A 22,930-nucleotide genomic window follows, 5' to 3' on the forward strand; every position below is an offset into this window, starting at 1 on the left:
GCTGTAGTGAATCAATGTTTCACACTGTACACTGAAACTATTCAAGATTTATACCTATATAATTGAGAGCAGAATCTGAAACTACTCCAGATTTACATCAGGGTAAATGACAACAGAATTTGGCCTATTGTTTTAGAGGAGCAATATAGCCTTTTGTTATTTTTTTCATTTAAGAATAGTGCAATAACTCAGCACTATAATTCATGAATGATACTGTTGCTGCTTGGGAAACAATTAATCACCTTCAGTTTAGATCATACTAGGTTTCCTAGCTCAAGGTAAAAGGTTCAGCTGATTTTGGAGCTTGTTCATACTGCTATAATTCTATCAACAAAGTACATTTAGAGAATGAAGAATCAATGTTCCTGGCATGTTAAAAAAAGTGAGAAAGCAATTGTCAGAATACAATTTTTGTAGCTTACTGATTTCTGAAATAGTAAATTTGAAATTACAATCTAAACAGGCAAGACAGACAAAGAGTGGGGAAAAGGTAGTATTATTATCCCCATTGTACAAGTGGGGAAAAGGTATTACTGTTCCCACTTGCCATATGTACCTTCCTTTCTATCCATCCATCTATCCATGTAAAATCTATGTAAAATTATACAAACATACACACATTAAAAGAATATTAGGATGGCAAAGTCAAGCAATTAAAAATTAAGGAATGCCAGAATTAAGGAAGCCCATGCGATCTTAATTCCAGCACCCTGTGCTTATGCGTCATGACAGAGCCTTTAACTACATGATCACATGCTATTTCTATTTCTGCCTAATTCAGTGCCCAGGTTGGACAGTGCTGAATCAGTTTTGAATAGTGAAAGAAGTTATCTGTAGGACACTTGCTTCATTTGGTGCAGAAGTCAGATGTTATGCAGTGAATGAAGCAGCGGATTGCAGGAACAGAAAGGATGGGCAAGGCAATCAAATGCTGCCCTGGGATCTTGAATCTACCCTTGCCTCTGCAAGAGAGTTCCTATGAAATGCAGTTAAACCAACCTTTTCACAGGCGGCCACTAATTGTGTGTTGTCCATTTTCTTGGTACCCAACATGGGACCCTCGGATCTGATTTTCAGAAGTGCTGAGGACTCACAGATGCAACTGAAGTCAGTGAGTGTTTCTACTCTGCAAATTCCTAAGTACCCAGAAAAATCAAATCCTAGGTGTCTCAGTTTGGTTCCCCCTATTAGCAGAAACTGTTGACTTCTCTCTCTTTGCCTCAGTTCCCCATTCGTAAAATGGCAATAGCAATCCTCCTCATCGTACAGGGGTGTTGAGAAAATAGCTTCAATATGGCTGAATCAAGAGCTAGTATTTGCAAAATATTAGCTCTTCTCCATCAGCCCCACACAGGACTTGACTGTCACTATTAGAGCTGGTTGAAAAACAGGCACATTTGTCACAAAAATGTCTGGAAAATTCTTCTTTTTTTTTCACCTTAACTACAAATTTTGAAACTTGTGGACCAGCTCTGTCACAGGTCAAAAGACAAGATGAATTTATAAAGAAAATGTGTGCAAAAAATGATTGTTGTTTAATTTTTTTGAAAAAACCCTCATCAAAATTGAGAAAAATTTCCATCAGCTTCAATCTCTGGATACTGCTTAATACCACAGTGTTGGAAACAGCACAAAGTATTCCTACATCTGAGTGCTATTAAATCCAGAAAGTGTAGAAAGAAGAATCCTCCTGAGCACAGAAACATTATTACACAAATGCACAGACACTGAGATATCCCACAGCTTGCAGTGGGTGGGGAAGCATGACCTCAGTGGTTATTGCTAGGACATTTCCTATTGGAAATGTAAAACTGACATTATGGGGTAACAAGAGCTGTATGTCTCAATTTTTGAAGTGTTCCTTTAAGTAGACAAAACCCCATTGAAAATTACCGGTAAGAACAGAAACCTTGGAAAAATATTCTTCTAACAAGTGCTTTTATAAATGGTGCCAACTGCAGCATGACACCATTTTGTACTACTATGAACGTCAATTCAGGAAATAAAATAAAATAATAATAATAATAGGCTATCAACAGCTGTGTAACAATGACTGACTAGGTTAGTAGATCATGTTATGTTTTTTACTTAATGAAGCATCTTACTGGTGTTGATAGTTCCCACTGAGTGAAAATGACAGTATCATTTTACCAGAAGGATGGTGTTTAGTTATGTTATGTTGCAGGAATGCACAAAATGGTAAAAGAAACAGAGAGTAGGTGATGCAAGTTTCCCCTGGTGCATGCTAGTTTTCTTACAAATTAAGCTGCTCTCTTCCAAAACAGCAAAAGAGACTCTAAATGGACTCACAGCCTCATTAATCCTTCTGTTTTGAGATTAGAGAAGGATTACTTCCCCCACCCACACTATTAAAAACAATACAGAAACAGTATAAGGACTTTGTCCTAAGAAATGCTGAATGCCCTTTTGCAAGGTACTCAGTGGCCTCAAAACCTACTGAAGCCAATGGGAGAGGATAGCACTCCGCACCATGGAGGAATTCTTAGCACCACGCATGCTTGGGGTCTACATTACCATCTGGATACACAGAATCTTGCAGAAAGATGAGAATACTCCTCAAGGACTGTTACAAACACACCAAAGCCTAAATCCTCTCTGAATACCAATGCACAATAGGCCTGATTCTCAGTTATACCAAAATTTCTTTACTGTGCTCTGGCAGAACAAAGGGGCGCAGAGGACTTCTCTGGCCAGTGTGGAGCTGGCATAAGGGCTTTATGCTAGCCTTGCTCACGGCACCTGGCATAAGGAGTGTGTTGGGAGCTGTGGCCAGAACATTCTGGCAATTCTCTTCTTCCCAGGGCCTGTGGAAGCAGAACAGAAGTTTGAGTGCCCTGAGTTTGCTCTAATTTATGCTGGGGGTCAAGTAGATCCCAGGTGAGCATCTGTATGTGGGGAGTTCAAAAGTAGCTTAAAATGGCCTTTACCCTCCATCCCTGTCCCAGGCACAGGGACAGAGTAAATGAGGCCCAACATATGGCATGTAAATTACAACGTAAAATGCAATCAAAGATCCAAAATGGTGTTTGGAGAGTGAAGTCTGTTTATGGGCATGCCCTATAGATTAGTCCCTGCATTAAACAGCATACTAAAGTATAGAGTCCCTAAACTAAATTTGGCCATTGGACATGTGCGATGACACGGCATGCTAAAAAATGTTATAAACATTGTAATTTGTTTACTTAGGAAAGCTCAGCTAAAATGAAGCATCTGTTTTTCAATGAGGTCATGCCTTTCACCTAATTTTCCAGCTGGGAGGATTGAGGTACAAAAAGGTCAAGAGACTTGCCTAAGGTTATACAATGAGTCAGTAACTCACATGGGATTAGAGTCCACTACTCTCCTAGCTCAGATTTTTTTGCTCTAATCACTGGTCCATACATTTTGGATAATCACATTTTTTTTTACATGCAGTAACTCATTTAGAATAAAAACAATTATTTTTTTTTTACATTGTTTTTCTAACTATGGAAAGCAATTGGTCTTCATTAAGAGCCACATCCTGCTATCACTCATAGGGAGATATCACTTTGAAGTCAATGGGAGCTTTACATAAAAACTGATGGCCCTAAGGGATAGTGATTTACAAAGTTCTGTTTTATAATATGTTTTGAATTGTAAAAGCACAACACAATTCATATTAAGAATCTAAAAAATTGCTTTCTCCCTTTGAACCTTCGTTTTCTCTGAGTTGTATTCTTCAATTATGGCAGAAAAAAATATTTTCTAGTTTAAATCTTCAGCCCAGAGGCAATTTTAAATCTCCTAGTTAATAAAGCTTTGGATCACTGACCTGAATCTTAATGATTGCATCAAAGTGTAATTACAGACAAAAACAGAAAACAACATACAACATATAAAAGGGCCTCATTTTACAGACCTCACATAGGCAGAACTCTCACCAGTCACTTATCATAACAGGCTTCAATGGGAGTCCACATATACATGACTTTAGACTATATATATACACAGCATAAAAGCCAGTTCAGTCCAGGATTTACATTAGGTTCTGCTGGTGTAGACTTTGATGGAGCACACTGGTGGCAGAAAGGCCATTGAGGAAAAAGAGCAAAAGGAGAAAACAGCTGCCACCTCGCCTCCACTAGGGGGCTGTAGAAATGTAGCTCATTCCAGAAAATGTTTAGCATTGCCTGAGAAGAAGGCATGGCCAGGGGATGTGCTGATTCAGCACATTCTCTCAGCAGCCTCCGTCAGCAGGATTCCTGTTCCTTAAATCTGTTCTCCCCCCAGCCCAAATTTTGAGGAACCCATATGAATCCTCTTACCGCACACAGAGAGATTAGATGCTTCAGGAATGTGTAAATTATATCTCCCTGTGCCAGATTCACTGGTTCTCGGACTACAGTGGAGTTTTGCCTGAATGAGGAGTATAGGGTCAGGACCACAATGTTTATCTTCATTTACAACATTACCAGAGTAAAAACAAGTCCTTGCTCTCCTCTAGAACATGAAAGGCTCTGGGGTGGGACACACATACCCAACATACACTTTTATTGATAATAATGATCATGTTGAAACTTCAGGCAAAGTCTGGTTTCATTCCCACTTCCCTTCAGATGGCTGGGACACTGATATTTGACTCTGTGGCTTTAATTTATGATGTTTCAAGATCCACTACAGCTTTTCAAAACACAGCCTTGTTTAATCTAATCATTTATGGCGGTACGTTCATACCTAGATCAGCACAACTCCAGAAAACCTCTAACCACAGCAGCAAAACTCAGGCAGTGATGCTGTTGTGTCTGAGCCATTTCCTAAGACTCTGGCTGAACATTTTGCTCTGATTTTGGATCCTCTCACTTCTCCATCACAATCACTCCAGAGCCTTCAATAAAGCAAGGATCCCAAGTCCACTTAACAGACTTAAAAACAAGCATTAGAGAAAGAAAAGCTTAAGCATTTTCAGAAATTGAGGTTTCAGGTATTCTAAATTAGATCAATCTCCTTCCACCACCCCACCATTCAGTTCTGCCTACAGCCAATTACAAAGTGGCCCAGCTTTAGTAAAATGGTTATTTTTAAGCAGCATGTGTGCAGCAAGTGGAACAATTATCATGGTTACAAGTCAAGAATTTTTAGTAAAACTTTAAACTGGCATTAACTAGAAAACCTTTTGTGCAGCTCGTGTTTGTGTATTGAAACAGCAGCTGAAGTCTCTGTCCTATTCCTTACCTCTCACCAGGGTTTAGTGCTGAGTGTTTATCTTGTTTATGTGGGTTTAACCCACATGCCTTGCTAGCACCAAAAGGTTAAATGTAAGCTTGAAAAAGAAGACACAAAGAGAATGTATTAAGTAATTCTTCCCATGGATACCATCAGAGAAGGTTTGGATGAATTGTAGTCTCTGGGTTTTAGAAAGGAACTCAGCCTATTATATTAACCTGGATATTTGCCCAAACTTTACCTTTCATGTGGGAACAGTAAGATGAAAGTTAGATATCCTTCATCATTGTTTCTTGTGCCTATAAGATTCTGTATCCTTGGCAATGTATCCTCTTAGGATGGAAGGACTACAAAAGATTTGTTCCTATCTAGCCTAAGGCTTGTTCTTTTCTGTTTTATCTTGACAGTCTTAAACTCAAAGGGCTACATGTTCATCAGTGAAAAACAAAAAGCTACTGTGAATTTAGTTACATTTCATGCATGTAGAAAATAGCATAAATGCTAAAACACTGACATAGACAAAGAAAATGTCAACTTTGCTCTGCTTACTCACATATCTGTCATATAGTATAATTTATCTGTGAGCAAAAGCAATGCTCAGATATCAAGCAAAACTCACATTGACTTCAATGTCTTGTGGAGAAGGGTCAGAGCCACAAAATTTGCATGCTGAGTTTAAACACGCCTATTTCAGCGTGAGGGAGGTTCATATCCAGGTTCTTGGTTTGGCCCTTTATGGAGATAAGAGACAAACTATGAAATTCACATCTGGGTCAGGGCCTGAACACCTGCCCTCAAGCCATTCACTCTTTTTGCATCTGGGGTTTTGGTTTATTTCTGTACTTCAGTATGTTTTTCCTGAGTAAGGATGGCAAGTACAAGTTTTGCACTAGACAGAATTTTGCTCCACTGTCTTTATATTGAACTCAGAAGCACGGCTGCACTGTTAACAGTATTTGTACATTCAACTGTCAATTGGGTTCTCACACAATGGGAGCAAGCGCTAATATATACTATGGGATGCTGACACAAAGAAAAGGTTTCAGTATTAAACATGTTATTCCCAAATTGTGGCTTCCACACAGTTCCATAATGTCAAGACCGTACCTGTCTGATGAAAGTGGAGAGGAGGAATGGCATGAAAAAGGAGGAAAATTAATGAATCTTAATTAATTTCGAGTTGTAAATGTCAAGCTACATTCTAAAAATAAAACACTGGGAAGAGCATACATGAGCCACATTAGTCAGGAGGATACAAAGAGCAGTGATGTGCCAGTGTCATCATACACAGAGAATTAGGCAATTTTCAAACGGCCAAATTAACGTTAAGATTCCTAGCACAAAGACTGATGTTATTCTGCATCGTTGCTTACCAAAAATACCTTCTGCAAAGTTGAAATAAAGAACAATGAAATGTTCAACTGGAGTCTGACCCTGATGAGTTCTTATGCACATGTAGTTCTCAATGAAGTAAACAGGAGTTTTGCATGTTGTTTTGTGGTTAAGACAGGTGGACTGAGATGCATGTGATATAGGTTGAATTTTTGGCTCTGCCACAGGGTTCCTCTGTAACTTTGGGTAGATCATTGACTCTCTCGCTGCCTCAGCTCCCTATTTGTGGAATGGGGGTAATATTATGTCCTTTCTCCCAGCCTTTGCCTATTTCTTTAGACTGTAAACTCATCCGGGCAGGGATGGTCTCTAATTATGTGTACGAACACTGGAGTCCTGAAATCAGCTGGGGTTTCTGGATGCTGCAGTAATATAAATAGCAACAACAACAACAACAAGTGGTTACTAAATTGAGAGGTGTAATATTGAAAATTAAAGTATGGCTGGTGACACTGGATGTCAAAAACCATATTCTGACTGACATCACACCTTCCCCACATCTCAACAGGGCACAGCGGGGACTTCAATAGTGAAAAACAAACAAAATCCCAAACAAAATGGATTGTGATCGGGGTGGTAGCAATTAAATGTATCTATCATATTTCTGTGGTTCCAGGTACTGTGGTGCCTAAACACCTCACAATTTTTAAGGTGTTTATCCCCTGTGAGGTGGGAAGTGCTTTTATCCCCAGGTGAACTGAGGCACAGGGGAGACTAAGTGACAAAGGAAGTGAAAGGCACAGCAAGGAATTTAACTTGTGCTTCTGAGTCCAGGTTAGAGACCTAAACACTGGATCATCCTTCCTTAAAGGGGAGGACAAAAAAGTAGAAACTGCCAGGAAACAGAAGCCAGTAAACTAGATCCAAAGTAACAGGGAAAAGTTAGTTACAAACTTTTTCATGCCTATATTTGCTCGCTTTTCTACTAGGAACTATTTGTCATGGAAGAAGGATACATTGCACAACCACTCCCAGAATTGCTTTATTTTTAACAAAGATTGTTTAAAAAACTGAAATGTAAAATTAAAACCCCAAACTCGGTGTGCATCAGTAACCTACTGATGACCTTCTCGTGTTGTTAAAGGCATTGTACTTCAGCCTTCAGCCTCATACTTTCCAATACACCTCAGATATCTACCCATTTCATATTAGTACACAATCTGTGGGTTTATGATTATAATAAAACTACCTCTACAGTTGCAAATGTTATCAATCAGAGACACAGTATCATCCCAACTACACATCTGATGCATATTTTAATATAGGAAAATTAGTACATATGGATTCACCACAAATGGTTGAATATCTTTACAGTCTATGTTTTAAAAACGTAGCCCATGCCATACTTGCTACTTGCTTTTACTCATGGCGGAAACTGGATTATCACTTTCAAAGGTAAGGAGGTCTCTTCCATAAATACCTTTTTTGATGCAACATACTTACCATAAAGAATGTTGGACCTGATTTTACTTTACATACACCTGTTTAACATTTCACTGGGCTCAGTTAAGTGATTTCTGTTTCATACCTGCAGAAATAGCAGAAAATTGAGGCCCAACTTCGTTGAGTCCCCTGCTATAATACCTTCTCTAAGTCTAACTCGCTGTCTCCTAACCAGTGCCCTATGAATGCTTTTATTTCAAGACTACATCAATTTGTTTCTGCTTTTATGTTCATAGTCCTCTGTCGTTGCTAGTCATTCACATTCTGTCTTTCAAAAACCACTGAGCAAAATTCACCTATTTTCTCTTTGATGGGTAAATCCAGACTCCATGTATGTCGGTCTGGAAATCCTGCTCGGAGCAGAACCAGCGAGGTTCCATTCTGTAGCAAGCAGATGAGTCCCCATCTGGCCCCCATGCATCTACCCAGCCCCAGCCTGAGTATTTTGGCTGTGCACTCAGCTGTGGATTTGATCCTTTTAGTTTGTTGATCTTCCTAAGAAAGGACATAATCCTGCAAAATGCCCAGCACCTTCTGTCAGGTGACAGATGTCTTCAAAGCTCATTGAATTCAGTACAAAGCGAGGGTGTACAACAATTCACAGGATCAGATTAATTAGTTATCATATTTGATTTCTCATGTTACAACACATCACAAATCTCTTAGACAGTCAATCGGATTTGCTTCTTAGCTGGCTTACTTAACCAATCCTGTTAATAGAAAAGACCAGCTAGTTCTGGAATACTTTGAATACCCCTGTCTTGAGGGTGTTTCCTGCTCTGCTATGTGAATTCCACTGAATAACGAAGTTCCTGTAAAATTAAAGTCACTCCCTTCCTGCAAAAAGGGAACTGCAGGACTCCAGAATTGTAGGAAGGAATCTGGCCTCCAATTTAGACATATTAGGGTTTTTTCCAAAGAGTTTAACTACAGTGTAGTTCCACCACACTTTTATTTTTCACCCTTCCTTAACCTTTAATGGCTAAGTACCCAAAATAAGCAATATTAGCTGTGTTTTTCCCCAGCATTTTCCACTTTGGGTCGCACACACACATACAAAGACCATTCTGTGACTGGATACCCCCCTCTGTCTTAAAATTTTATGGTGAGAAAAACCTGGCTATTAGTTTAAACAACTTAGAACTAGAGATTTTTGCACATTGGGGTACTTATTTATCCACCAGATTCAAATCTTGTCTTTTTTATATTTTAAAATAGAGCTTTTACAGGTTCACGGTAAACCTCTAGGTAAGAAAGTGGTTTTTTTTTTAAACAGAAAAATCTGCTTCCAAATCACTAAAAATAATTCAAGCATGTTTATATTTTCTTCTCACTGAGTTTAAAGGTGTCATATTATTCATTCATCTTCTCTCTTCTCTTTAATGTATAACGTATTTTAAAATATGATGTGAATTTATTGCTGGTGAAAAGTACCAGACTGACAGTCTTTGAGACCATTCTCTATTTATCCACAGAACAGATATGAGTGGCTGAAGTGCTTCCACATCATTCCCTGACAGTGTGCATTAACTTTTAGTTGGAGATATCACCTCTAGAGGTGAAAGGATAATTCAATCTGCATGCTCTTTAATTCCTTGGCCATTCTGCTAAGGGTGTCAACAAGGGCATCCATCAGTTCCAGTCCTGAAGGTGGGTTTTTGTGATGTGAACCTTTCCTACTGGGAACTGGACTGAGACCAGCAAACTCATTTCATATAGGGTCAATGAATAATTGTCATATAGTGGCCCCTATCCACCAATGGTTTGAACTGGTGACCTAGAAAGGCTCTATCTCCTATTATGAACCCAGCCCTCCTGTTTAACAACTTTCAGGATCAGGACCCACTCTGACATCAGTTTATAGATTTTCCTACAGCTAATGATTCAGCTCAAGCCATCTGTAGTTTCATTCGACTGTGTCATTGCAAGAGTGCCGGGATTAGTTTCTCCCTGTTACTTGAGGGTGTCCGGTGAGGGGCTAAAGCCTCTAACATGAAAAGACTGAGTACAGCCCAAGTGATTTTTCTAGGGAGATTAGACACAGGACTCTTTTTCCCTACCTGCTAGCTATTTGAAAATTGAACTAGTGCAAGGATACTCCCCAAACAAACTTTACTTTGGTTTGGCATGAGGCACAAGGCAAGTCAGAAGTTGGCATTGCCTGAAAGTTCCCTTGCCTTGTTATTTCCTTCCAAGAATGTTTAAAAAATTATGTTTTCCATTTCCATTGCTGTTCACACTGCAGACCTAATCATTTTTATACAAAACAAATCTCCAGCAATCATGATAATGTGAATGCTTGAGGAAAGTGAAGATCTGACTGTGCCATTAATTGGTAAATTAAAACTGACCAAGGTGTCAGCAGTCTGTCTCAAGGAATATATCATACCAGATGTAATTTACAAGTAATTTACAAGGAACTGGGTCGGTTTAGTTTGGAAAAGAGGAGATTAAGGGGGGACATCATTAGTGCAGGCTTAAATGTCTCCTTCCGAAGGCCATATAGTGGATTTATAATGTAAATTATTGCCTGCTGAAGATCAAGCTGACACATGGCTGAGTGATTTTTGAGACTAAGTTCTAAGTTTGAGACTATTGTTTTCAGTTCTTTCAGAACTGATTTTAATATCACATTTCACCATAAAATTGGAATTTTAATATGGTGAAAATAATATCAGCATTCGACCATTCCATGAAAGCTGATTTCAGCCCACTCTGCAGACAATAAAAAAAAAACATACTGACTGAAGGTTCATAATGGTTGTTCCTGAAAGGTCCAATAAGTGATTGTGCAACATAAGTATCTTACCATAGTAAGTATACAAGATGCACATAAACCATAATAGCTGGTGCCAATTCTTTCTCATAAGAGACATGTACTGTCAGTTTTGGACAGTAGCAGCCCTTAAATTTTCACTTCAACTACTGCTTAAAAATGACATTGTCAGAAAGGAAACACCTACTGTGCGCCTTCACTTGCCTTCTGATCTCTTATTAGTTAACCCCAAAGTGCATATGTATACAGCTTTAATCCCCAAGTGTATATCTGAACCAGGAGAAATCTGGAATTAATTGTGGAGTATTTTGGTTACTAATGCAGCTGTTACAAGTGTTTGATTTGGCAAGGGAACAGAAAAGGCACTGCATACCAATTTCGTGAGCCACTGTAAAAGCTGCATGGAGGCCGTCATCTTCAATCACTGCACAGCTGCGCTCAGGAGAGCATATGGTCCCAACGTCTGCCATTCCCAGAGTATCACATGAATGATGCCCACATAAATCCTGCCAAGAAAGGGAAAAAAAAATCATTAAAATGAATTTTTACACCAATAGGTAACAACAAGTTAGAGTCACCAGCCTTTTGCAAACAGCAGGACCAGGATAATAATAATAATAATACTTTGGGCTTTCATTTAAGGATTTCAATGCACTTAAAAACATGATCGTCCAATCCCACCCCCATTAAAGTCAATGGGAGACTTTTCATTGACTTTGAGGGGAGTTGGATAAGACTTGTAATTAATTACTGTGGTGCCTTGAGGCTCCAATTGACATTAGGGTCCCATTGAGCTAGGCACTATATATGTGCATAGTAAGAGACTGTTCCTGCACAGATCTTAATCATCGAAATAGATAAAATAGGCAGTGGTGGGGAGAAATGGAACAGAGAGAAAGAGATCACACAGATAGTCTGTGGCAGAAGATCTCAAAGCACTTCACAGGCTTTCATGTATTTACTCTCATAACACCCACGTGAGGTAGCAGTGCTGTTATCCCCATTTTATGGATGGGGAACTAAGGCACAAAGAGACTCAATGACTTGCCCCAGATCACACAGGAAGTCTGTGGCAGAACAGGGAATTGAATCCAGGTCTCCCAAGTACTAGACTAGAGCCTTGCCCACTGAACCATTGTGCCTTTCTTTCTGGCCTTTAGATTATCTAAACATTATGCTGTGTGTGGTTTGTTGTAGCCGTATTGGTCCCATTAGAAAGACCAGGTGGGTGAAGTAATATCTTTTACTGGACCAACTTCTGTTGGTAAGAGACACAAGCTTGCAAGCTACACAGAGCTTTCTCAACAACAAAATTAACAACAAATATTAACTTTCCTAATGCTTCTGCTTTTAGATGGTAGCATTAATGTTACATTGAGTGGACATAGATATACATGTTTGGCCGGACGTAAAGGTCAACAGAAAGACTCTCACTGAAATTTCAGTGGGCTTTGGATGCATTTTATGCATTTAGCATATATGTGTAATAAGACCCACTACATATGGACTGCTAAATCTATCAGAAAGTTTAGCATACTTTAATGTGCAAAATGCAACTAACAGACTCTGTGCAACAAACATGTTCAGATGGTTTAAAGAGAAAATGCCAAAATATGCTTATTTCACAGTCCATCTACTACTTAAGCATGGTTGGATGAAAGTGCCATTTGAAGACATAACTGTATTTTCAAATGCATCTGTCAAAGAAATCTCTCTACTTGGTACCTTACTTCTCTAATCATTGTTCTATTTAATCATTCAGATTTTCTTCCTTCCTGGTAAAATGCACTACTTCTATCAAGACTTTGACGATTACAAAAGCTGTATGCAGATCAGGCATAAAGGAGCTTAATGGACTTTGAGCAGTCTAAGCTATAGCTTGGCTGCTGAGGAAGGGAGAGGAAGGTGTACATTACATCTGGTTAGTCCTGGTTTTGCACACAGTTTTTTGTATTAGTATATCTATTTTGCTAAGAGGTATGATTTTTACCAATATAGTAGTATCGGTAAAACCCACAGTGTGGATGCTGTTATTCTGGTATAAAGGTGCTTTATACCACCATAATTGCTTCCACATTAGGGGCATTGTACTGCTTTAACTATACCAGGATAGCTAAAGCGGGATGACCTTTGTGTGTAGAACAGCCCTTAGAATTCCCTTAGATTCACTTCTGAATTTTCTTCTGCAAACTTGTAGATTCATGACAGAGATGTTATCTACAATACTTCACTAAATGAATTCTGCCTGAAAATACATGTCACTCTTAAATTTCCAAAGTGGTGCATGGGGATTTCACCATGGCATTTCCATTAATGTCAAGACGGCTACATATACACATATGCAGATGTTGGTCCAATAAAAGATATTACCTCACCTACCTTGAGTCTCACATATATACATGTTGCTTTCAACATGTAAAGGCATCTGTATCAGCAATGATTTGTTAATATGGACATGCTGCTGACATCACATCATACTGCATGCTGTGTGTCACCAAACAAAAGACAGGTTTTCAGAAATTCAATAACAGCACCCAAGAAGTGTATCCTCATCTCCAGTAGTTGCCCAAAGTACTGTGCATGTCAAAGTGAAACCTATAGTCAAATAGCTCACCAACAAATGTCACTACAGCGCTCATCCTCGTAACATTTGAATTTAGACAAAATAAAACAAGCCTGAAAGATGTCCCCGATATTTTCTTTAACCATTTTTCTTGTCTTTACAGAACTTCAAATACGGTGATTTAAGTCCCAGATGAGATGCATTATTTAGTGGTCACAACTGAAAATCCCAAGGGAGGAGATATATTAATCTGAAAATGCCAAACTTTTTGAGTCATGATGTTCCTAAGGTACCACACTGTTAGGAAGGGGTGTATGTGACCTCTTAGGGAAGGAATGAGGCTTGTGATCATAAACCCCTGTATGGGAAAAAGAAGAACGGATGAAGGGAACAACAGAAACTGTGGATGTAGGGAGCAGACCCATGGATCCTGTATTGGGTGGTGGTAAAAACTTTGGTCATCTGGGTCATCTAAGCATCCATTCCTGTGATGCAGTAGATGCCAGGCAATGTGGAAGAAGGGTAAGGTAGGTATATGTTGCAGGCTCAGTCTATGAATTTTGGTAGAGTGTTGGGCATGAGAGGAGGGGGGCGGGGGGGGGGTAAAGGAGGAGCCAGGACCCGTGGTGTGGGGATTGGAATTGCTGTTTGATGCTAGCTTCTGGGTGTCGTGTGGTTATTGGAAGAGCGTGGCTGTGGGTTGCTCTTCTACAATGGCTGTAAGTAGTCAGACTTGAGTTGACTGGGTTTTGGAGATTCAAATTTACAAATGGCCAGCAGTGTTTTATCCTATTTTTCAATCCTGGCTAACTGTGCATGTATGCATTTTTTTACTTAAGTTAATGTTATTATTATCAACATTAACTTAGGCAGATTTTTAGTCATGCATTTCCATGCTGTTCTCAGCTCATAATCTCAATTACGCTTTCTTTCCCCTGCCTCTTCAGGGCTGCTCAGATTTGACCTTTGTAACTTATATTTACTGTGGTTTCGTATAATGCACACTATGCATTTTTAATCCTACCAAGTAATGCTTCTGAGACAACTGTTCTACAATTACATTGCTTTCATACTCTTTACCTCAACTCACTACCATTCCCTAGTTGCTTGGTCTTTTTCAATAGTAAAGACTTGACTCTATATTATTAAAAACATAGCCTGTTTAGACTTCTGCTGATTGAAATTTTAGAACAAATTTTGTCCTGATGTACACCCCCCCGGTGGCCCCATTGACTATTGATGGTTAGTTATCAGTATCAATAACATTCTTAGCTTCCCTGCGAAGCCCTAGATGCAGCCTCAGACGCTCCTAAAGTAAAGTTGCTGGGAGTATACTGGAGGTTTTTATTGCACCCGAAAAGTATTCTTCCTTAAAATCAGACCCTGATGTAATGATAAAACCTAATAAATCAGCAGACCTCCTCAATTTTTCAAACCGCTTCAAAAGCACTAAGAAAACACGGGCCAATATAATATCTGTAGCTAGTTTCCAAGCATCATTTCCACACAATGTGTGGTTTTCATTTAAAGAGTTAGATACCCATTCATATCTGTCTAATTTTGTCTAACCTTTTGCTCACTTAATTATCCCCAAATAGTGGCAATAACTTCCAAGAATAAACATTTCTTGCTGTTTCTAAAAAAAGAATTCAGTCTGCCCTTTGATCTAGATTACAATAGTTTTAAAATAGATGTATCAATAGGAAATGCATTTGCTGTACAGGAGACAATAGATGGTAGACAATAGATGGTAATCCTAAAGGCTTGGCAAAGAAATAATTTAGGGAAAATGAACTGTGCATTGTAAGAGCAGTAGTTAAATAGACAACTCAGTAAAAGCCAAGTTTTTTTGGCATTGGTATTCTTGAAGTTAATCAAGAAAGTCTGGTCTTTTGCCACCTAGACGTGGCATTGTTTTGAGTGAAGATGACAATGAAGTGTCCCTATTGACACTGGAAACTAATTTCACTTGAAAATCTTTTTTTCTAGTTGTACATCTGAAAACTGGAATAAACTGATCTGTAACAGATGGAAATTTTGAACCCTGCCTGATATTAGAGTAGTGTCTTAAGCTCTAGATATACTTTGAGCAATAAGTTTAACATTTACCCACATTTCTTCCTCTCATAAACTTTGCTCTTCACTTTTAGCAAATACATTTAATTCTTCATAATGTAAGATCTTTTGCACGTTAGAACTGTAAAAGCAGTTTAAGAGCCCTTGAAAGAGGTTTCTGGACATGCCAGAGATAAAGTGCTTTGGATTAGTAAATTGGTAATCTGGCAGACAATTAGAAGCCTGTGCATAACTGCCTTGGGCTTAGTCTTTTTGGGAAGTCAACACAAATATTGTGAAATATTTCAATGGGTTTGCTCACATCTACTTACACACACAAAATGACCACATACTATTTTCCCCAATGACATTTTCTACACAAAACATATTATAATAATATTAAGGTCAATAGAGCTGCTGTGCAAGTGAGAGTGACAGCAAATGTTGTAATTTCTTTGGTATAATAAGTATCAGTTACGCTGGACATTAAACATCAAAACCTCCTGTAGATATACTGCTGGCAATTGGCACAATGACAGAGTGACGTCTGGCTTACTAACAAAGGATAGTAATTTGGATGAGACAGTAAAATTAAAAAACAGAGAAATAACAAGAGCCAAAGAAAGCACGTTCTCCACTCAATGAAATTACCATCCATTGAGCTGAGATAATCCAATGTTTGCTGTTAAATTTTAACAGCACTGTCAGCTGGATAGTTAAACTAAATCACACAAGCAGGACCCATATAATTGCTATGTGGAAAAGGGTAGGACTGTGGCCTCTGGCTCTAATGTGAACTTTTTTTGTTAGAGCCAGGCGTGACGGTACTATCATTGACTTTACTGACCAGTACTTATGAAAGACTTTTTCATGTTCTGGTTGCCTGTATTTGTTGTGAGAAGTATCTATTTTCGTTTTCACATGATTCAGGGTGGAATGCAAGGAAAGGAAGAGAACGGGATTTTGTCCAGATGTTGTCAGTAGTTCACCTCTGGGAGCTTGCATTCAAGTTGAGCTTTGGTCACGAAAGAAATAGGTCCAGATTAAAGAATTTTGGGACCCTATACACTATGGAAATTGCCACATGCACACCCCATCCTTAAACTACACAGAAATGTGATATACAAGACAATTGCCACCCTAGGCACAACTTCACGATGCTGCTCTTCAGCTATACATTCTACAATACACTCTTAACAGTGCTATCCCCTAGAAGAGAGGGTCTCAACTGGAGGTGGGGAGTGGTCACATTTTTGGAGTAGGAGGGGGCATGCAGCAAGACTTCTGATTGGTTTGGTGGTTGTGGGAGAAGTGGAGGGCCCCGGCCACCCTTCCATCATGACTGGCCAAATCTGAATAAGTGGCATTGCAACCAGGAGCAGGGGCTCACAACATCGCTCAGGTTTGGAGGGTTTTTTTTTGGTGCTTGGGGCCCTCCTGAGATGGGGACTGTCATCTGAGATGGGGGCCAGTCCACCAGCTTGGGAAAAACCAGTCAGCCTCCCTAACTCTGTTTTAGCCTTCAGCACAGGCTTGTTTATTCCTCTGCCCCACAAAGGCAAGAAATAAAAGTGATAGTTCCCAAACTGGACTGGTACTGCAGGGTCCTCTACCACCCAAATAACGCAAGGCCCTCCCTTAGCCTCAGGGGGAGACCACAGAGCCTTCCTGCCCTGTTGCAGCCTTCCACCGCTGCTCAGGAAAGTGTTTGTCTTGCCTGTGTCCCTCCATGTCCCCACTTATAGATCTGGGTCCTTACTTACATCTTCCAGCTGGGAATCAGAGCCAATCATTAGCTGCTGATTGGCTGCATCAGTTGGTTCCCAACATCTGACTGGTGGCTCCTCCTTAGGCCAGGGTTTCTGGCTCCCTGGCTCTGCAAGCCCTTAAAGTTCTGCTACGGGGCCCTGTGCAAGGGCACACTGGTTCTGATTTTATTGGGTACTTGCTCGGAAGGCTTAACCCAAGAAAACAATGGTGTTGGTTTAAGTACAGTTAGAAGCTAGATCACTCATGTGTTTATGTTGTGACAAAGAGTTTGGAATTTACTGCTTTTTCTAAATCAGGACTCAGTGGGAGTTCTGTTTTAAAAAGGATTGCATAAGCACTATCTGTAATATAAATACTAACAACATTATTATGGATATTAATTCTACACTGAGGGAAAGCCCTCGGTGCATTCAGTTCTATGAACGTTTAGGTGTTAATATGTCTTTAAAATAAAAAGTGAAAGGAAGACAAAAACAAGGGAAATGACCTCAAAAGCACTTTCCCATTCAAGCAAGATCAGTGTGTCTTTAAAAGGTTTTGCTGTGTGTAATGTGAGTTCTGATACAAGAGTCCTTCCAGAAGCAAGGTAAGTGTTATGCTAGAGATCTATATGGCAATATGCATGATTTATGTACACACTGACGATCCATAATAAATTACTTAAAGTTTGTGAAACGTGTTAGTTTGATAGATGAATTGCAAATATTATTCTGTTGACACACAGACACAAAGTTCAAGGTGGCCTTGGCTAATAAACAGACGGAAAATGTATCTCACACATTTGCTCCATGCCTGAAAAACAAACCATTTAGAAGACATCTGGATGTACAAACACTTAGCACAGCGGCATTCAGAGCCCATCAAAACATGGAACCCTAGCTTGGCGTCTAATTGCTAAGCAACCGACTTCATACATTCAAAACACAGTTGTAAAAGTTGGGTCGTCATGCCAATTGCTGCTTCTTCTCATTGAAAAACAAAACTGGGGTGGGAAAAAAAAATCTTTCTGTGGGGTTAAAAAAAGAACGGTTTTCTAGGACCTGCATCTCTTTGGCTTGTTCATCCTTTAACCCTTTTTCATGTTTACATTTTGAGGTCTAACAGATTTATTTAGAACCTTCCAACACCATCAGATGAAAGCAGTATGGATCTCAGCACATTCCCTTCAAAAACAGTCCAGGAATTCACATAATAAGAAAATACCTGGTTTTTTTTTCCTCATTAAGCCAAATATACCTCTGATGCAACCCCAATGAGTTTAAAATACAAGGCCAGATCTTCAGCTGGTGTAAATCAATGTAGCAATTCATTAAATTGAATTGAGCTATGCTGATTTACACCATCTGAGAATATGTCTAATAGTTGTGTCAAAAATATATACCAAGCAGACTGCAGCCAATGATTGTTCTTTGGAACATATTTCTGCTTGTTAGAGTGCAAGCTATTTTTCCATATGACGGCTAATGTGTCATATGTATGTTATTACTATAATCACTAAAATAAAACTGACACTGCAGAATTTGTGATATTTTGCTCTTTGCTGTGAAATTTTCATCTAAAATAAATGTATAAGTTCAGATTCTTCCACCCTTAGTCCCTTTGAACTTGAGTAACTCACAGAGTAAGATATTATGCAATGTGGTCCAGTCCTCAGCGATCATCTCAAAGTTCAGAAACAATCTGCCACCCTTATTCGCCAGAAGCACAATTAGCCCCATTGAAACCAACTGGAGTAATTGAAGAGAAATGTAAGAGTGACCAAAATTTGGCCCAGAATTGCCATTCAACATTAATGTCTACAATCAAAAGCAAGATCATGCGGATACAATCTGAATGAGAGGAAGCTAACTATATTGTATTTAGCAAGGTGATTTTTAAAATCTATATCAGATCTCATTTTAAAACAAACAGGATGGATGGGTTTAAACTGCCACAAGAAAACACCTGCTGTACAAGTTTGGGATGACAGAGACAGAGAGTAATGTTTCAAGTATTTAGGGCTATAAAAGTAAGACAGGCTTTTTCTTCCCATTTCCTTTAGAGCAACTCCTTCCACAAACCATTACAAAGCATCCTTTTTGGCAGCCTTCTATGATGTAGCAAAGCAAGAGAATTCAAACTAACAGAAATTCCTGCAGTTTTTATTATTTTCTTACATAAGAAAGAAAAATATGACCAAAAGGGCTACTCTTACAAAAGATCATTGCATAAACTCTGCAACATGTCCACTGGAGCAGTGCCCTTTAAGCATGGCAATTCAATTAAGGCACTGATGCAGAGTTTTGCATGGATGGAAAATCCCGGACTTTTATTGATTAGGAGACCAGTTTTCCACTATATAGATAGCAAGGTACTACATGCTCCTCCACAAACTGAGTTGCACTGAGTTAGTGCGGCTTTGTTTATGGGTCTTACATTTATGTCCTATTCTTGAAACACAAATTCTGTATTCCTCCAGTTCTTGTGCCATTTTTCTTTCATGTTGGGAATACAGTGTTAAATTAGAGCACCTAAGCAAGGAAGTCATCACCAATTCATTCTGTTTTCCTAATCTTAATGGCTCAGATTCATTCTTAAATGAATTTGGTCCAACGGATGTTATCAGTTCTTTACTGTGACTATACAAAAATGATGGAAGATGCACCATTGTTAACAAGGATATGTGAAACAGATTATGACAGCAGCGTAATCTCCCAAGTGGGGATGAATTTGGTGATCTTGGTTTAGTCATGGGTAGCCCCTTGTCCAGATCATACAAGCTAACACCTAAACACCTGTAGTTTCTATTCAAAAGAGGCCCAACTCTGGAATAAACACAAGGTGCTGCAGGCCAGCGAGGCAGTGCATTGGCAGATGCTCCAGTGAAACTTGCAAAGCACCTGCACTCACTACACCTCAGTTTAATTAGCGCAGCGCATGAGGTGTGGAAGGATTTTCTTCAAAATAGCATAATGATTCTGTGGTGTTGCCAACTGAGCAACTGGTTAAAGAAATGAAGGTCGGATCCCATACAACTGAGGTTTGCCACCAGCCTTGTTGTCCAGATCAGTGACCTCCCCACCAACAGAAATGAGGGTCAGACACCTACCTTGCAGATTGGGGGGAAGGCTACAGAAGTGGCTGTCAAAGAAAGGGAAACAAGAATAGGAAGGAAAATCAGGCCAGACAAGAAAGACGGGTGATTAACCATGGGACCAATGGACCAAGCATCATGCTGGATTCTCCATCACTGCCCCTTCTGAAACCAAGCGAGGCTGCTTTTTCCTCACAGAGCTGCTCTAGGAACTATTTGGAAGGGAAGGGGTGGAACGCCTTCTCTAGCCTGTGCTACCCAGGAGGTGGGACTGGCCGATTACCAATGGTCCCGTCAGGCCTTGGAATCTATGACTCCAGAGATCACTGCTCCGCGTGGCTGTTGCCTCCGCCTGCTGAGCCCCGGTGGGGGCTGGACCCTGAGCCGGGCCACCTACCTCCCGGGTGAAGAGGATGGCGGCGTCGTGGTGCTCCTCGTGCTCATCGTCCAGCGGGTTGTGCTGGTGCTGCCACTTGCAGAAGCTCTTCAGCGTGGTGGCCGCGTTCTTGCTGACCTCCAGCCCCTTCTCCTGGCCGCCCGGCAGCACCGCCACCTTCACCACGGCCAGCCGGATGTGGTTCTCGATGCTGCCGTGGCCGTAGAGCCGCGAGGCGATGGTGGCCAGGGTCAGCAGGTAGTGCTGGAGGCCCTTGCCGTACTTCTTCACCATGGAGCCGTCGGCCACCAGGAGCAGCTCCACCTGCCGGGCGCGGGAAACCGAGCGCCTGCTCCTGCGCCCGCCGGCGGGCGGGCCCAAGGGCGCAGGGGCCAGCGCTGCCCTGGTGGCGGACGCGGGCTCAGGCTGGGCGGGGCGCTCCCGGCCGCCCAGCAGCAGCAGCCCGCCTTTGCCCTCCGGCGGCTGGGCCCGGGTGGAGCCGCGCGTCTCGCAGCTGGGGCGCGAAGGCAGCGTCTGGAAGCTGAACTGGTCCTTGTGGAAGAGGTGCGGGAGCCGGGCGGAGCCGGGCCCGTAGAGGGGCGGCGGGGCCGCTGCCCGGGCCCGGACTCGGAGCAAGGGCTTCACCGCGTAGCGGGCGTGTTTGACCGCAAAGTAGCCCTCCAGCCCCCCGCAAAGGTTGAACACGGCCAGGGACTGGGGGCTGCCGTCCACCGTGCCCCGGTAATAGCAGTGAGCCCAGCCGCGGGGATGCAAAGGGGCCTGCGGACCCACCAGCTCGTCCCTCTCCAGATCCAAGAGGAACCTGCTGCCCCCGGCGTAGAGGAGGTAGCCCACCTTGCCTCCCTCAGCGTAGATCTGGTCAATGTTCTGCACGATGCCGTTTCTCCGGGGCAGCTGCTGGGGGCCCGGGTGCGGGGATGCTGCCGCCGCTGCTGCTCCGGAAGGCGGCTGGGTTTTATCATAAGCAGGTGCTGCTGTTGCTGTTGGAGCTCCGGGCTTGGCAGCAGCAAAGTGCAACTCCGCAGCCAGCAGCAGGGAAACAAACTTCAGGACCATATTTGTCTCTCTCTTAAAAAAAAAAAAAAAAAGTCACCCGCCGGAGATCAGCAAAGGAACTTAAGAGAGACGGAAAAATCCTCCCAAGGTTGAGGCAAGCGTGAGTGGGAGGGAAAAAAAATGTCAACAAAGGCAGCTCGTGTGTGAACTTTGCGTTTCTCAGCAGGGAAGAGTCAGGAGCACATGGAAGGAGAACACCACAATCCTAAAGCACTGCTGCACAGGAGGCAAAAAAGCGAGGCTCAGATCCGGCGAGCAGAGAAGTTTGAGCACTTTCTATTCTTCTTCCACTTCTCTCTCGTAGTCACGGCATCATCATCAACAGGGGCAGGAGGATCTGATCCAGATGGGCCCTTTGACAAGCTCCGGTGATTCCCTTACCTTCCTTTACCCTCTTTTTGTTTGAAGAGAGGAGAAGAAACACATCTTCCAAAAAAAAAGGTTCGATCGTCTCCGGTGAGATGGTAAATGAATGCCCTGGATTTTGTAAAAAACTCCTTTTCTACTTTTTGTTGTTATCCCCAGTCTGTCGATGTGAACAAGAGGAGAAGGGAGAGAAATGTGAAGATGAGAGGAGGTGGAACAATGAATTTATAGCGGAATGCCATCCTGCAATGGCAATTTCAACAATTCGTCACTGCAGGCTGCCTCTTAAAGGGAGAGCTTCAAAACCACCACTCCCACACTTCCTTCTCATTTAATCAGACACAGAGAGAAACTGAGGGGTGGGCGGGGAAGGGGGGGAAGAGAGAGGGACTGAGGGGGGCAGGAAAAAAGGAGAGAGAGGGACCGAGACAGAGAGGCAGGAGAGAGAGGAAGGAGAAAGGGGAGGGGAGAGAGAGACTGGGAGAAAATGTTTGTTTAAGAAAAACATACGATTTCCTTTGAATCATTTAAAGCCACAGTGTCACCTGGATCCGTTTGATATTTCACAACTGATTGGGGTTGACTAAGCTTTGCTTACCTCATGTCCCGCAAGGTTCCTCCCCTACCTTATTGTTATTTGTGTATTTTTTAAGTGGATGAGACAGATTTATGCCTTTTTAATGGGGATAGGAAGTTGCTGGGGCTTTTAGAAGTGATCCTTTCCGCAAAGTGCTGTAAAACACGGTAGCTCACTTGACTGGAGTTTTGCAACCAGTAAGAAGGATGAGTTGCTCTGATTAGTGGGGGAAAAAATTAGCAAGCCGGTGTCTTACT

The 22,930-nt window shown here is 41.3% G+C and overlaps 1 protein-coding gene across 1 annotated transcript in view; it reads right to left on the minus strand.

Annotated features, from left to right (window-relative positions):
* ADAMTS5 (ADAM metallopeptidase with thrombospondin type 1 motif 5) overlaps window positions 1–21,733 on the minus strand; it is a 40,031-nt gene extending 18,298 nt beyond the window's left edge. Inside the window, exons 1-2 of the mRNA XM_067538221.1 lie at window positions 20,675–21,733; window positions 11,190–11,322 (exon numbers count right to left, since the gene is read on the minus strand). Coding sequence (XP_067394322.1) covers window positions 11,190–11,322; window positions 20,675–21,730 — 1,189 coding nt within the window. The 5' untranslated portion in view covers window positions 21,731–21,733. The remainder of the gene's footprint in view (window positions 1–11,189; window positions 11,323–20,674) is intronic.
* Window positions 21,734–22,930: the final 1,197 nt, after the last annotated feature.

This window comes from Emydura macquarii, unplaced genomic scaffold, assembly GCF_026122565.2.
Source record: "Emydura macquarii macquarii isolate MOO-44397 ecotype Brisbane River unplaced genomic scaffold, CSIRO-AGI_Emac_v2 contig_476, whole genome shotgun sequence".
Classification (NCBI taxonomy): Eukaryota; Metazoa; Chordata; order Testudines; family Chelidae; genus Emydura; species Emydura macquarii.